The sequence below is a fragment of the Otolemur garnettii genome, unplaced genomic scaffold (genome assembly GCF_000181295.1).
Source record: "Otolemur garnettii isolate 467f Iridium unplaced genomic scaffold, OtoGar3 scaffold00115, whole genome shotgun sequence".
In the NCBI taxonomy this organism is placed as follows: Eukaryota; Metazoa; Chordata; class Mammalia; order Primates; family Galagidae; genus Otolemur; species Otolemur garnettii.
The window spans coordinates 3,126,318-3,138,844 of record NW_003852510.1 but is presented as its reverse complement, the minus strand read 5'-3'; the positions used below and the strand labels follow the sequence as shown (position 1 = coordinate 3,138,844).

The following is a 12,527-nucleotide window of genomic DNA, read 5'->3' as shown; positions in this document are numbered from 1 at the left end:
AAAAAAAAAAAAGAAATGATGAGGTCAAAGGGGCTCTTGCCCTCATGAATGGATTAATATGGTTATGGTGGTAGTGGGTTCCTTATTGCCGGAGTGGGTTGGTTATCAAAGAGAGTTTGACCAGGCACTGTATGGCACCCACCTATAATCCCAGCTACTAAGGAGGCTGAGGCAGGGAAGATTACTTGAGCTCAGAAGTTCAAGTCCAGCCTGGGCAACATAGCAAGACTCTGTCTCTTTAGGGATTAAAAAAAAGCAAGTGCAGCAAAAAGCAACTTTGACCCTCTCTTGTTTCCTCTCACCATCTTGTCTTCTCCTAGGGTATGTCACGGCAAGAAGGACATCTACCCAGTGGGGTCCCTCAATCTTTGACTTCCTACCCTCCAGAACTTTAACCAAATACATGGGGTGTTTTGAGGGGGTTTTGTTTGTGAGACAGCGTCTTGCTGTCACTCAGACTGGAGTGCAGTGGTGTGATTACAGCTCAGTGGAACCTCCAATTCCTAGGCTCAAACACTTCTCCTGGCTCCGCTTCCTAAGAAGCTAGGAACTATAGGCGTAAACCACTACACCAATTTTTAAATTTTTTGAGGAGACAGTGTCTTGCTGTGTTGCTCAGGCTGGTCTCCAACTCCTGACCTCAAGTGATCCTCCTGCCTTAGACTCCCAAAGTGCTAAGATTATAGGTGTAAACCACCAAACCCAGCCCCTTTTCTTTACAAATTACTCTGTCTCAAATATCATGATAGCGCAGAAAACAGACTAAGACAACTGGTTTCTCAATACTGTAACTTTCTATTATCAGTGCTCTATAAATGAGATTTACAACAGAAACAACATCTTGTACATCTTGTACAACAGAAACAACATCTTGTACATAACATTTGTAATCAACATCTAGAATACGTATTTATTAAATAATAACGTTATCAGAGCCTTATTTTATGATGCCACCATAGCTTAAATATTTATTTGATCTGTAAGTTAAAATATCTATGTTTCAGTTTCCATTAGAGGACTATTAAGGCTTTAAAAAAAATCTAACCACTAATACACTCATGTATCTGAATATAAAGTAAAAATATCTTTAGGACCAACAATTCTACTTTGGGGAATTTACCCCACAGATTTATTCCAACATACATACAAAAACATGTACAAGGCTCGGTGCCTGTGGCTCAAGTGGCTAAGGCGCCAGCCACATACACCCAAGGTGGCGGGTTCGAATCCAGCCCGGGCCCGCCAAACAACAATGATGGCTGCTGCAACCAAAAAATAGCCAGGCGCTGTGGCAGTCGCCTGTGGTTCCAGCTACTTGGGAGGCGGAGGCAGGAGACTCACTTGGAGTTGGAGATTGCTGTGAGCTGTGATGCCAGAGCACTCTACCCAGGGGGACAGCTTGAGGCTCTGTCTCAAAAAAAAAAAAAGTACAAGATTAAGTACTCCAGCCTTATTTATAATAACAAAAGGGTAGAAACACGCCAAATGCTAAATAAATCATGGTTTACCATACAATGGAATATATACAGCCATATTATATTGTCTTAAAAAATAAGGGAAGAATGTGTTTATAAAGATGCAGAGACTAGTTCTAAAAAGGATTCACATAAGTTGGGAGGAGTTTCCTTTGGGAAATAGAGCTGAGTGAAGAACATAGATTTATTTATTTATTTTTTACATGAATTTGGTTCACAGTTCTGGAGGCTCCTTTATTCCTTTTGCACTTTTTACCATAACCATCTATTACATCAATTAAAAACATTAGCTTTGGGCCTGGAGCAGTGGCTCACATCTGTAATCCTAGCACTCTGGGAGGCTGAGGCGTGCAAATCACCTGAGCTCAGGAGTTCAAGACCAGCCTGAGCTAGAGCGAGCCCCACCTCTAAAAATAGCTGGGTATTATGGCAGACACCTGTAGTCCTAGCTACTCAGGAGGCTGAGGCAAGAGAATCACTTGAGCCCAAGAGTCGGAGGTTGCTGTGAGCTATGGCAACAGAGGACTCTACTGGGGGTAACAAAGTGAGACTCTGTCTAAAAAAAAAAAAACTTTAGCATTAAAGTGTTTTGATATCATCAACCAAAACACTAATACCAATCATTTTATTAAGTTGTAAATGACACTAGGTAACAAATGACATACATAAGATTCCTGAAAACTGACACGTGACACTTACACTGAAGTCTTTGCACATCCTTATTTTAATTTTTCCCTATTAAAAGCCCCAGTACCAAAGTCAAGCAAACAACAACAGAAATCGGAATTCTGTTCTTGTTGCCATATGCCAGATAAAATGTAATAATGAAAACAAGTGGGAATAAAATAAAACAATGGATTGTATAACCTAGCCAATTAAGGGGACATAATTTCATATGATTAGTGTAACCAACTGCAAAATAGCATGTATTAATAGATATTTTGACCAAATTCTTAGATTATACTGAAATCTTTTACCATAGGGCTAAGGTCACTGGGACAATTCTATAGGTGGAAGAAACTTTAGACACTACTAAATGAGGCTCAGAAAAGTAAAACAACGTCTTCATAGTCATTCCATGAAAAAAAAGCAGGGCAAAAACTTGAACCAGATTTCTGACTTCAGTGACTTTTTCTTTCTTTGTTTTTTTTGAGACGGAGCCTCAAGCTGTCCCCCTGGGTAGAGTGCCATGGCATCACGCTCACAGCAACCTCCAACCCCTGGGCTCAAGCGAGTCTCCTGCCTCCGCCTCCCAAGTAGCTGGGACTACAGGCGCCCGCCACAACGCCCGGCCTATTTTTTGGTTGCAGCCATCATTGTTGTTTGGCGGGTCTGGGCTGGGGATTCGAACCTTAGGTGTACGTGGCTGGCGCCTTAGCCAGTTGAGCCACAGGCACCGAGCCCAGTGACTTTTTCAAATGAAGGCTCAAATCTAGGTCCACTGTACCCCAACAAAGTACCATACTGTCTCCCCTCAAAGAGGACAAGTAGCAACAGATGAAAAGGTTCTGGATTTTTGTTGTTGTTTGTTTGAGACAGAGTCTCACTCTGTTGCCCTTGCTAGAGTGCCATGGCGTCATAGCTCAGAGCAACTTCAAATCCTTGGGCTCAAGCAATGCTCTTGCTTCAGCCTTCCAAGTAGCTGGAACTACAAGATTCCACCACACCACCAGGCTAGTTTTTCTATTTTTAGTAGAGGTGGGGTCTAGCTCTTACCGAAGTCTTGTTCTTGCTGGTCCTGAACTCCTGAGCTGCAAGCAATCACCTCTAAGGGCAAGTGGTTCTCAACCTTCCTAAATGCCACGGCCCTTTAATACAGTTCCTGCGGGTTGCGACAGCTGAGAACCACTGTCTTTGGGCCTCCCAGACTGCTAGGATTATAGGCATGAGCTACAGCATCTGGCTAATTTCTCTCATTGAAAAGCTGGCTATTAGTGACTGACTTGACACTCACTGGCCTCACCAGATGTCTTATCAAGTAAAGCTGGTTTAGTTTCCAGCCTGAGCTGGAGCTAGCTACCCACCCCAATGTGTATATTTAACATACCATACTGTTGACACTAAATACCACAACTTGGGTTCAAACAGCTAGATCACAGTTAAGTCAAATCCTAGTGCTATGAGTTTCAGCAAGTTTCTTGTATTAAAGTGAACTGGTTGATAAAACTGAATCTACCATGCTAATTTTAATCTCCACCTAAGAGATGAGATGTCTGTAAAATGGGCAGATTTTAAATCTTTAGACTCTAAGAGTGAATAGCCCATGCTCTTACAGCTACTACATGCTAGAACCTGAAATTTGACTGTGTTGACTCCAAATCTTTCATGTCTCTTTTGCTTTCACTCTAAAATTGTTTTGCTTCACTGGTACATAGGGGTTTAAAGCAACATTTCATAGAATACTGTAAAGTGCAACTGTTTGTGAAACCAAAGTCCCTCATGTATTTTCTAGCCTAAGACTTTTCTTTTGAGACAGAGTCTCACTCTGTTGCCCAGGCCAGAGTGCCAGGGCCTCAGCCTAGCTCACAGCAACTTCAAATTCCTGGGTTCAAGCCCTCAGCCCACAGAGTAGATGGGACTCCAGGCGCCAGCCACAACACCCCACTGATTTTTCTATTTTTAGTAGACTCAGGGTTTTGCTCTTTTGTAGGCTATTCTCCAAGGGATTTCCCCTACCCCCTCAGCTTCCCAGAGTGCTATGATTACAGGTGTGAGCACCATACCTGGCCAAGCCTCAGACTTTCAGCCCATGAAAAACATTTGACCTTCAGTTAGGACAATGGCTGCTTCCAGTTGAATCAAAAACATCTGACTATATGACAAAGTAACTGCTGTCTGGCCTTAGGAAAAATATTTAGAGAAGTGATTACTTCCTGTACTTGATTTTCCTCTTAAACAGTAACCTGAGTGCTCTTAACAGTTTTCACCCTCACAAACCTATCATTTTCCTTGTCTAGTCCATTTTGCCCTTAACCTCAAAGTAAAAACAAAACATGTTAACATTGTGACTATAAGCTTGGTGCCTGTGGCTCAAGTGGCTAAGGCGCCAGCCACATACATCCAAGGTGGCGGGTTTGAATCCAGCCCGGGCCCGCCAAATGACAATGATGGCTGCAACCAAAAAATAGCCGGGCATTGTGGCGGGCACCTGTGGTCCCAGCTACTCGGGAGGCTGAGGCAGGAGACTCACTTAAGCCCAGGAGTTGGAGGTTGCTGTGAGCTGTGATGCCACAGCACTTTACCCAGGGGGACAGCTTGAGGCTCTGTCTCAAAAAAAAAAAAAAAAAATTGTGACTAAGTCAAAGTTAAACATGGCTGGACATTAGTTAAAGCAGTGAAAACGGATCTTTATTCAGCAAACCACTAACAGTAGGGAAAAGAGGTGAGCTCAATTCTGGTTTGTGCAGAGATGACTGGGCGTTTTAAGAGAATGGGGGAACAGAGGCAAGGGACAGGCCTCAAGTAGTGTCAGAGAAGTGAAAAATACAAAGGGTTGCTCAGTGTAAATGCCATGCTAGCCCGCAATTATGAAGTCAGGATTCTATCCTTCCAGAAACTGAGAGACAGAGGCCCTATCCATGCTGCTAATTACATGTCAAAGGAATGGCTCTTAAGTCCTCAGAGAGACACTTTTGAGTTAGAAAAGGTATGTGTTCACAATTGTAAGACTAACAAGTAAACACTTTAAAAAAGGGAAATCAGGGATCTGTCAATCAGATGTTAGCTAGAACAAATAGTAAATTCTCCTGGAAGCTTTGAACTTTTACAGCCAGGCATTTTAACCCAAGGGTAAGGGTGGGTGGCAGGGGAGGCTGGGGTCACCCTAGACTAGACCTTATGCTACTATAAACCATGCTAGAGTTTGGATATCTCTCAGTGCAGAGATCGTGACTGAGTCATTATGTGCTGAGAATTCTGCAGTTCTCATTACCCTAGGGTAGTCATTATCCTTACTTACTTCACAGGCATTGCAACTCTCCACAACGAGCTTGCTTCATACAAATAGCTATTAGAAAGTTAGTAGGTGAAAGTAAAAAAAAATTTTTTTAAATTCATTTAGGGCTGTAATCACCTTGGCAGAGACAGAAATCTAGATTTCAGGTAAGAACATGACTGTCTTAAGCATCCTCAGAATCTCTAAGAAAAATGACAGGATGAGGGGAAAAATGGAACATCTCCAGAGAAATAGGACCACATTGAAAAGATTTAAACATCAGGGTCAAAACTGATTTTTGCTTCCTCATAGGGAAAAAAAAAGAGGAGAGCACAAATAGGAATAATCTTTACTCACCACAACTTGTTAGGCACATTTAAGAGAACATCAAAATTTTCTTTACAGACTAACCAAACACCTACCGGGATATGCCATTTCTCCTGAGAAAGAATTCAAGACAAAAGGGAAAGGCAGTCCACAACTGAGCAGATTCTAAGGCACAGGTTCATTCAAAAAACATTTTTTATGTATCGCCTATAAACAAGACACTCTCTCATCCTGGAGAGAGCCTTAAGTGGGAAAGATATGTAAACAAATGTCCACTTTACAATGACGAGTGAACAAGGTGCAGTGGTAAGAAAGCAAAAGAAGTGCCTCTGAGTCACAGAGGCATCTTCCCACAGCAGGTGATGTTTGGCGGAATCTAGGAAAATAAGGGGATACAAGATTGAATGCGTTGTTAATGCCAGGGCGATTAGATTCAATCTCCACTTTGGCTTAGAGACCTCTTCTAAATGTTTCTCACTGCAGTAAACTTCCCTTCTCAGACTATTTATTAAATATTGTTGGTCTCCTCTGAACTGTGAGCTCTTGTGAGGACAGGGGTGGCGACGATCCAGTGCTGGGCTCAATAAAGGTATGTGGAATGAATGACTCTCAAGCATTCATTCCATAGCGGACTTTTGTGAAGACAGCAGACCTTCACAAAAGGCAGTAGGCCGGGCACCTTTCCCTGTGGGCTGGGATCGCTCTGTCCAGCCTGATTCACTCAAGAGAGAGCCCAGACTTACGAAAAGAGCCCGGGGAAAGTTCTCAGGATTGGCTCTGGAAACAAGGAACCTCGCTGCTAGTCCAGGGGATGAAGAGACCATGCTGTAGCCAGGCATTAGTAAACCTCTGAGTGCCACTCGTCCAGTATTCTACTTACATTCGCGAGGGAAAGATTTCAATTCGGTCTTTGCCCGACATTGTGACGATCTAAGGTCCCCGTCTGGGTAATCGTGGCTGCCACAGCTCCGGTACGGGCCGCCCCAGACACTTCCTCTACCGGAGTCAGCAGGTTGTGTCACTTGACTCTTCGCGTTGCTGAGGCAGCAGGCATACTCATTTTTCATTTCCGCTTCCTGTTGTCACAGGAGCACTAAGCCGAGAGGGCAGAACCCAGAAGATCCCCGGACATTGAGGAGCGCACACCGCGGAACAGCCCCTCACTTCCGGTTTGCCTCCCAACCCCTCCTTCTGACGCTTCACGGCGGCTGCGCAAGACGCTGCACGCGCCGGACCAAAGAATAGGAGAGAAGAGTACACACCTTCTCTTCCTCCACTTTTCGTTTTTGACAACAGCGCCATCTCATGGTTGGATGAAACTTCAAGCGAGGATTTACTCTTCAGGGATAAGGAATCAGAATCCTATCTATTCCTTACGCCTTGAAGTTTACATAGCAAAACGTTAAGAGAAAGTGAAAAAAAACATACTTTTAGAGTCCTCCTATCGTCTACGTTCTTCCTTCCTCTGCCTGGGAGGACCTAGACTCTATGATTAGTGATCAAGAGGGGCCTCTATTCTGTAGGCGCTTGCGCGATGCGAGGTGGTTCCGCATGCGCGGTGGGGTTGAGCGAAGCGCACGCTGAAGAGGACGGCGGCTGGTTCGGGTGTGTTGCTTCTGATCTCAGCGGTTGAAGAGCACGGCGCGGGACCCCAGCGCGCGTTTCACACACAAACCTCAGGTGACTAATCCCACAGCTCTTTTTCTCCAAGAACTCGCTTTGGTTTGTATCCAGTGACATGGGTGGTCGACAGAGGGTAGGCCCAGGGCTAACACCTCCTCCCTTTCCCGTCCCTGCGCGGGAAGTGGCCGGACACCACCGCCACCACCCGCTGGCTCTTCCTCTAGCCTCCTCGCCGGCTCCGAGTCGGGCATCTCGTGTTCCAGAGGCTTCATTGTTCGAGCAGAGAAATCTCGTTAAGGAAAGTGGACCAAGTGGACTGTACCAGCCTCTTCAATATGCTTAAAAGTGAGAACGCCTTGATGGTGGGGCGGCCTCGAGGGAAAGTTGTGACACTCTTCCTCTCTACCTCTTACCCCCCGGCTCACACGATGAGCACTTTGCTTTTTCCGGGCGTGAGGATTCCATGTTTTTTTTTCTTCCGCCCCAGCAGCACTACCAAAACTTTTCCTCGCCTCTCGGTGGAAACCAGACTGGATTCTTCTCCAAGTAACCAGTGGGTCGAAGAATAGTTTATTCATCCGATAATTGATTTTTGAATATTGAATCTCAGATTACCTTACCGTTCTAGTTGTGCAGTTCTGTAGAATGAGTCACCGTTTGAATTGAAACTAAGTCGTACTTTCGAAAAGATTATTAACTGTTAGTATTGGTTTGTCGTATTTTGGCGTCAGTGAGAATAGAACTATATTTTATTCCAAATAAACATAACTTAAAATCTGACATAAGGGAGTATTTTAGGATTAATACATATTCATTTTGAGGTCTCTTTAGTCATTCCTAAAAATTAGGGTGCTTTAATTTTTTTTTTTTTTTTGAGACAGACCCTCAAGCTGTCCCCCTGGGTAGAGTGCTGTGGCATCACAGCTCACAGCAACCTCCAACTCCTGGGCTCAAGCGAGTCTCCTGCCTCAGCCTCCCAAGTAGCTGGGACCACAGGCGCCTGCCACAATGCTCGGCTATTTTTTCGTTGCATCCGTCATTGTTGTTTGGCGGGCCTGGGCTGGATTCGAACCCGCCACCTTGGATGTATGTGGCTGGCGCCTTAGCCACTTGAGCCACAGGCGCCGAGCCAGGGTGCTTTAATTTTTATTAAACAGGAAATGCTGTTTCTTCGAGAAAAGGTGTAGCAGAGAAGTCTTGGTTTTGTTATTCAAGGCAAAATCTTACAACTCTTGTCTTTCAACAGTTCGGAGATTACTCAGCACTTCACTGCTTATTCTCAGTTCATCTGGTACCAAATGAAAGTCACTGATTTTCAGAAGATGTAGTTGTCTGATGTACAGTATACTGAATAATTAGAGCCAAATTAGAGTTATTACAAGAGTTGTCCCCATCAGGTAATACACTTTGGAAAGGAATGTGGACTTTTATATCCATCATGCACTGATTTAAGACACGTCGTTCCTAACCACTTGTCCAAGCAAAATTACTGTGTTTTGAAAGGTAGGTGATATTTTTCGCATCGGAACACATAACAGTATTGTAGTACTGTTGAAATATTGAGGCTGTCTGCATTAAAGACACTCTGGATTTAATGTTGGAAGGCTTGGGTTTTACTCCTGCTCTAGTGCTTGATAAATGAGGAAGTCATTTAATATTTTTGTTCCTTGGTTCCCTTTTAATTGATTGTGTCACTGTAGTCCTTTCACAGTACATTATATTGTAATTAATTTTATTTTAATTATTTATTTGCAGTTTTGGGCCAGGGCTGGGTTTGAACCCACTACCTCCGCCATATGGGGCTAGCGCCCTACTCCTTTGAGCCACAGGTGCCACTCTAGATTTATTTAATTTATTTATTTTGCAGTTTTGTGATTATTTGCGTACTAGTTTCTTGTTCTAGTTTTTTAGGTAAGAGTCTTTCTTATTGTATCATTAGTGCTTAGTACATAGTAGATAAAGCAAAAAATATTGTTTAACAAATTAAATTACAAAAATGAAACTAATACTGCCTTTGCCTTTAAGTATTTTATGTGTGTATAGCATATTATGTTCTTCAAAATGTTTTTATATGTATTTTTTTTAATTTGATACCCTCAACAAACCTCTGAGGTACATGACACAGATAAGAAACAAGAGTTCAAAGGAGATACCTTTCCCAAGCAACCACAGCTAGTAAATGGGAGAATAAGAATTAACTGCCCAATTCTAGGGCTATTCCCAAAGTTCACTGTGCTACTTGCCTGACTCAAAACTTGTTAAGAGACAAAATAAATCAAAATGCTTTGAAAGTGATAGAAAGGGCTGAATAAATATCTGTGTTTTCTGTATCCGTGAATGATAAAAAAGATTTTTGAAAAATTCAAAGTTATCAGCATTTCATAAGACATTGTATTCAGAATCTACCAGTATACATTTTTTTTTTTTGAAGACAGAGTCTCACTATGTTGTCCTCAGTAGAGTGCTGTGATGTCACAGCTCATAGCAACCTCAAACACTTGGGCTTAAGCGATTCTTGTGCCTCATCCTCCCAAGTAGCTGGGTCTACAGTCACCGGCCACAATGCTAGCTACTTTTTGTTGTTGCAGTCATCATTGTTGGTTAGCAGGCCCAGGCCGTGTTCGAACTTGCCAGCCTTGGTGTATGTGGCCCGCAGCCAGCACTAACCACTGTGCTATGGGGAAGGAGCCCAATACACATATTCTTATGATACATATTCTTTTTGTATTTACTGACTGCTTGCTTTTTTTTATAGTGAACAGCTTGCCATCAGCAGCATTTTTTAAATTTCCCTTTATGTTGGAAAACAACCTGTGCTTCCTAAAGAAGTGTTATTCATAGTTCCTCTCAGTATCATTTTACACTATTGCTTGTGTTCTTCAACCATCAAATTAAGCCTTGTTTCTCCAGAAGCAGCCTCTATCTTTACCGTTTGAGAAATTTAGTAAGTAAATGTCATTTGCACCTGTTAGATCTTTTAAAACTTTCACACATTTCTATGACATTTATTTTGATATTTAGTTTGGAACTTTTTTTAGCTCTTAAATTTGAGAACTTTGCATACAGATAATCAACAACAGTTTCCTCATATCCACCCCCCCAAGACAAAGCCCTGTTTAAAAATGAAACAGCCAGCTCAGCTGTTTTCTCAGTGAGTGATCTGGCTGTTGAATGTCTACTGCACTTTATTTGCTAAATCTCTATTTTTGCAAAGCTACTGGGAAATACGCTGTCGTTAATATGCTGCTTTTGTTTTTAAACAGAATATGTTAGTACTAATAGTTTCTACTAATTTGTGTTAAATGCTTCTACACTGAATTTGTATTTTTTAGCAATATTAACAGAAAATCTACTCTGATCCGTAAGAGTAAAAAGTGTGGATCCAAAGTTCCTGGTTCAGATCCTGACTAATCGCTTGTTAGCATATGAGAGAGAACCAGTAGCTTAACCTACAGTTCACTTTCTTTATAAAATGAAAACGGGGAGAACTAGGAAGAAATTGATACTGCAGGAAGTTAGAGAGTGGCCAGATCTTAAAGGATCCTGTAGATAGTGGAAAGATATTTGTGTGTGCAAGTTAGCAACTCTCCAACTGTACTATGGCAGAGCTCTAATATTTCGTGAGCTGGATGTAGATATTCTACTTCTAAGGTCAAGTAATGGTACCCTTATTTCCCAGTCAACAAGAAAAATAATAAACTATTAAACAAGTTTTCACAAATTTTCATTAGGCCTTTAGGGCCTAAGTTTTGAACTCTTACAGTTGTAAATAGGTTAAGGTTAAGAGAAAAACAAGAAAAAATTGTTGGCCATGATTAGTTTGAGAGCTTCCTTTTTAACATATACTTTTACCCATGGTGTGATTCAAACTGTGGGCCATAAAAGGAGTGGTACTGCAAGTAGTTTGGGTGGATCAAAGAGAATAATTTTAAATATCTTTAATGCTTCAAGGTTAAGAGAAACTTGAACTTTATAGTAACGGAGGAGGATATAGTTAAGTTTATTTTGTGATTAAGTGTTTTTTTTGTTTTTTTTGTTTTTTTTTGTTTTTTTTTTTTGAGAGAGTCTCATTTTGTCGTCCTCGGTAAAGTGCCGTAGCATCATAGCAACCTCCAGCTCTTGGGCTTAGGCGATTCTCTTGCCTCAGCCTTTCAAGTAGCTGAGACTACAGGCGCCTACCACAATGCCCACCTATTTTTTTGTTGCAGTTTGGCTGAGGCCAGGTTTGAACCCGCCACCCTCGGTATATGGGGCTGATACCCTACCCACTGAGCCACAGGCGCCGCCCTGAGTGATTAAGAAAGGCTTGGTGCCTGTAGGTCAGTAGTTAGGGCAGTAGCCACATACACCGAGGCAGGTAGGTTCGAACCCAGCCCGGGCCTGCTAAACAGTGACAACTGCAACAACAAAACAAAAATAGCCGGGCATTGTGGTGGGCACCTATAGTCCCAGCTACTTGGGAAGCTGAGGCAAGAGAATCGCTTAAGCCCAAGAATTAGAGGTTGCTGCAAACTGTGATGCCATAGCACTCTACTGAGGGTGACATAATGAGACTCTGTCTCAAAAAAAAGAAATTTTTTAGTTTTTATCTCCTTGACATGTGGATACTATAATTTTAGCTGTAATAAATGATAGGACATAGCATTCGGTATATTGGGTAGGATTTAGGTGGTTAGAAAATCCCTTTGAATTGTGGATGGGTAGCATATACCGTCTTTAACTGGCTTGGAGAAAGAATAGCTTTAGTTTTGCCAGTAGGTTATAATAGTGATGATGCTTCCCATTAAAGTCGTATTTTACTCTTGAGGTATCCTTTAAACCTTAGGTCTCAGAGTACTTTGTAATCAGTCATTATTTTTTACGATTCCTCTGAAATAGATGGCAGAGAATTATCCAAGCCTTACAAAAATGTGGAGCAAAATAAAAATTAAAGCTTGCTTCCGGCTCGGCGCCTGTGGCTTAAGTGGCTAAGGCACCAGCCACATACACCTAAGGTGGCGGGTTCGAATCCAGCCCAGACCCGCCAAAAAACAATGATGACTGCACCCAAAAAATAGCCTGGCGTTGTGGCGGGCGCCTGTAGTCCCAGCTACTTGGAAGGCTGAGGCAGGAGACTTGCTTGAGCCCAGGAGTTGGAGATTGCTGTGAGCTGTGATGCCATAGCACTC

General features: G+C 42.5%; 2 protein-coding genes across 3 annotated transcripts in view; one reads left to right on the top strand and one right to left on the bottom strand.

Moving 5' to 3' along the window:
* The window catches only part of ATP6V1D (ATPase H+ transporting V1 subunit D), a 24,703-nt gene extending 17,751 nt beyond the window's left edge, over positions 1-6,952 (bottom strand). Inside the window, exon 1 of the mRNA XM_003797384.3 lies at positions 6,617-6,952. Coding sequence (XP_003797432.1) covers positions 6,617-6,657 — 41 coding nt within the window. The 5' untranslated portion in view covers positions 6,658-6,952. The remainder of the gene's footprint in view (positions 1-6,616) is intronic.
* A 324-nt stretch (positions 6,953-7,276) lies between these two features.
* The window catches only part of EIF2S1 (eukaryotic translation initiation factor 2 subunit alpha), a 25,800-nt gene continuing 20,549 nt past the window's right edge, over positions 7,277-12,527 (top strand). Inside the window, exons 1-2 of one of the 2 annotated variants that reach the window (XM_023517632.1) lie at positions 7,305-7,416; positions 7,584-7,704. The gene's annotated coding sequence lies outside the window, so the exon portion shown is untranslated. Of the gene's footprint in view, positions 7,417-7,583; positions 7,705-12,527 lie in introns of both variants that reach the window. The other variant, XM_003797383.2, reaches the window with a different exon arrangement.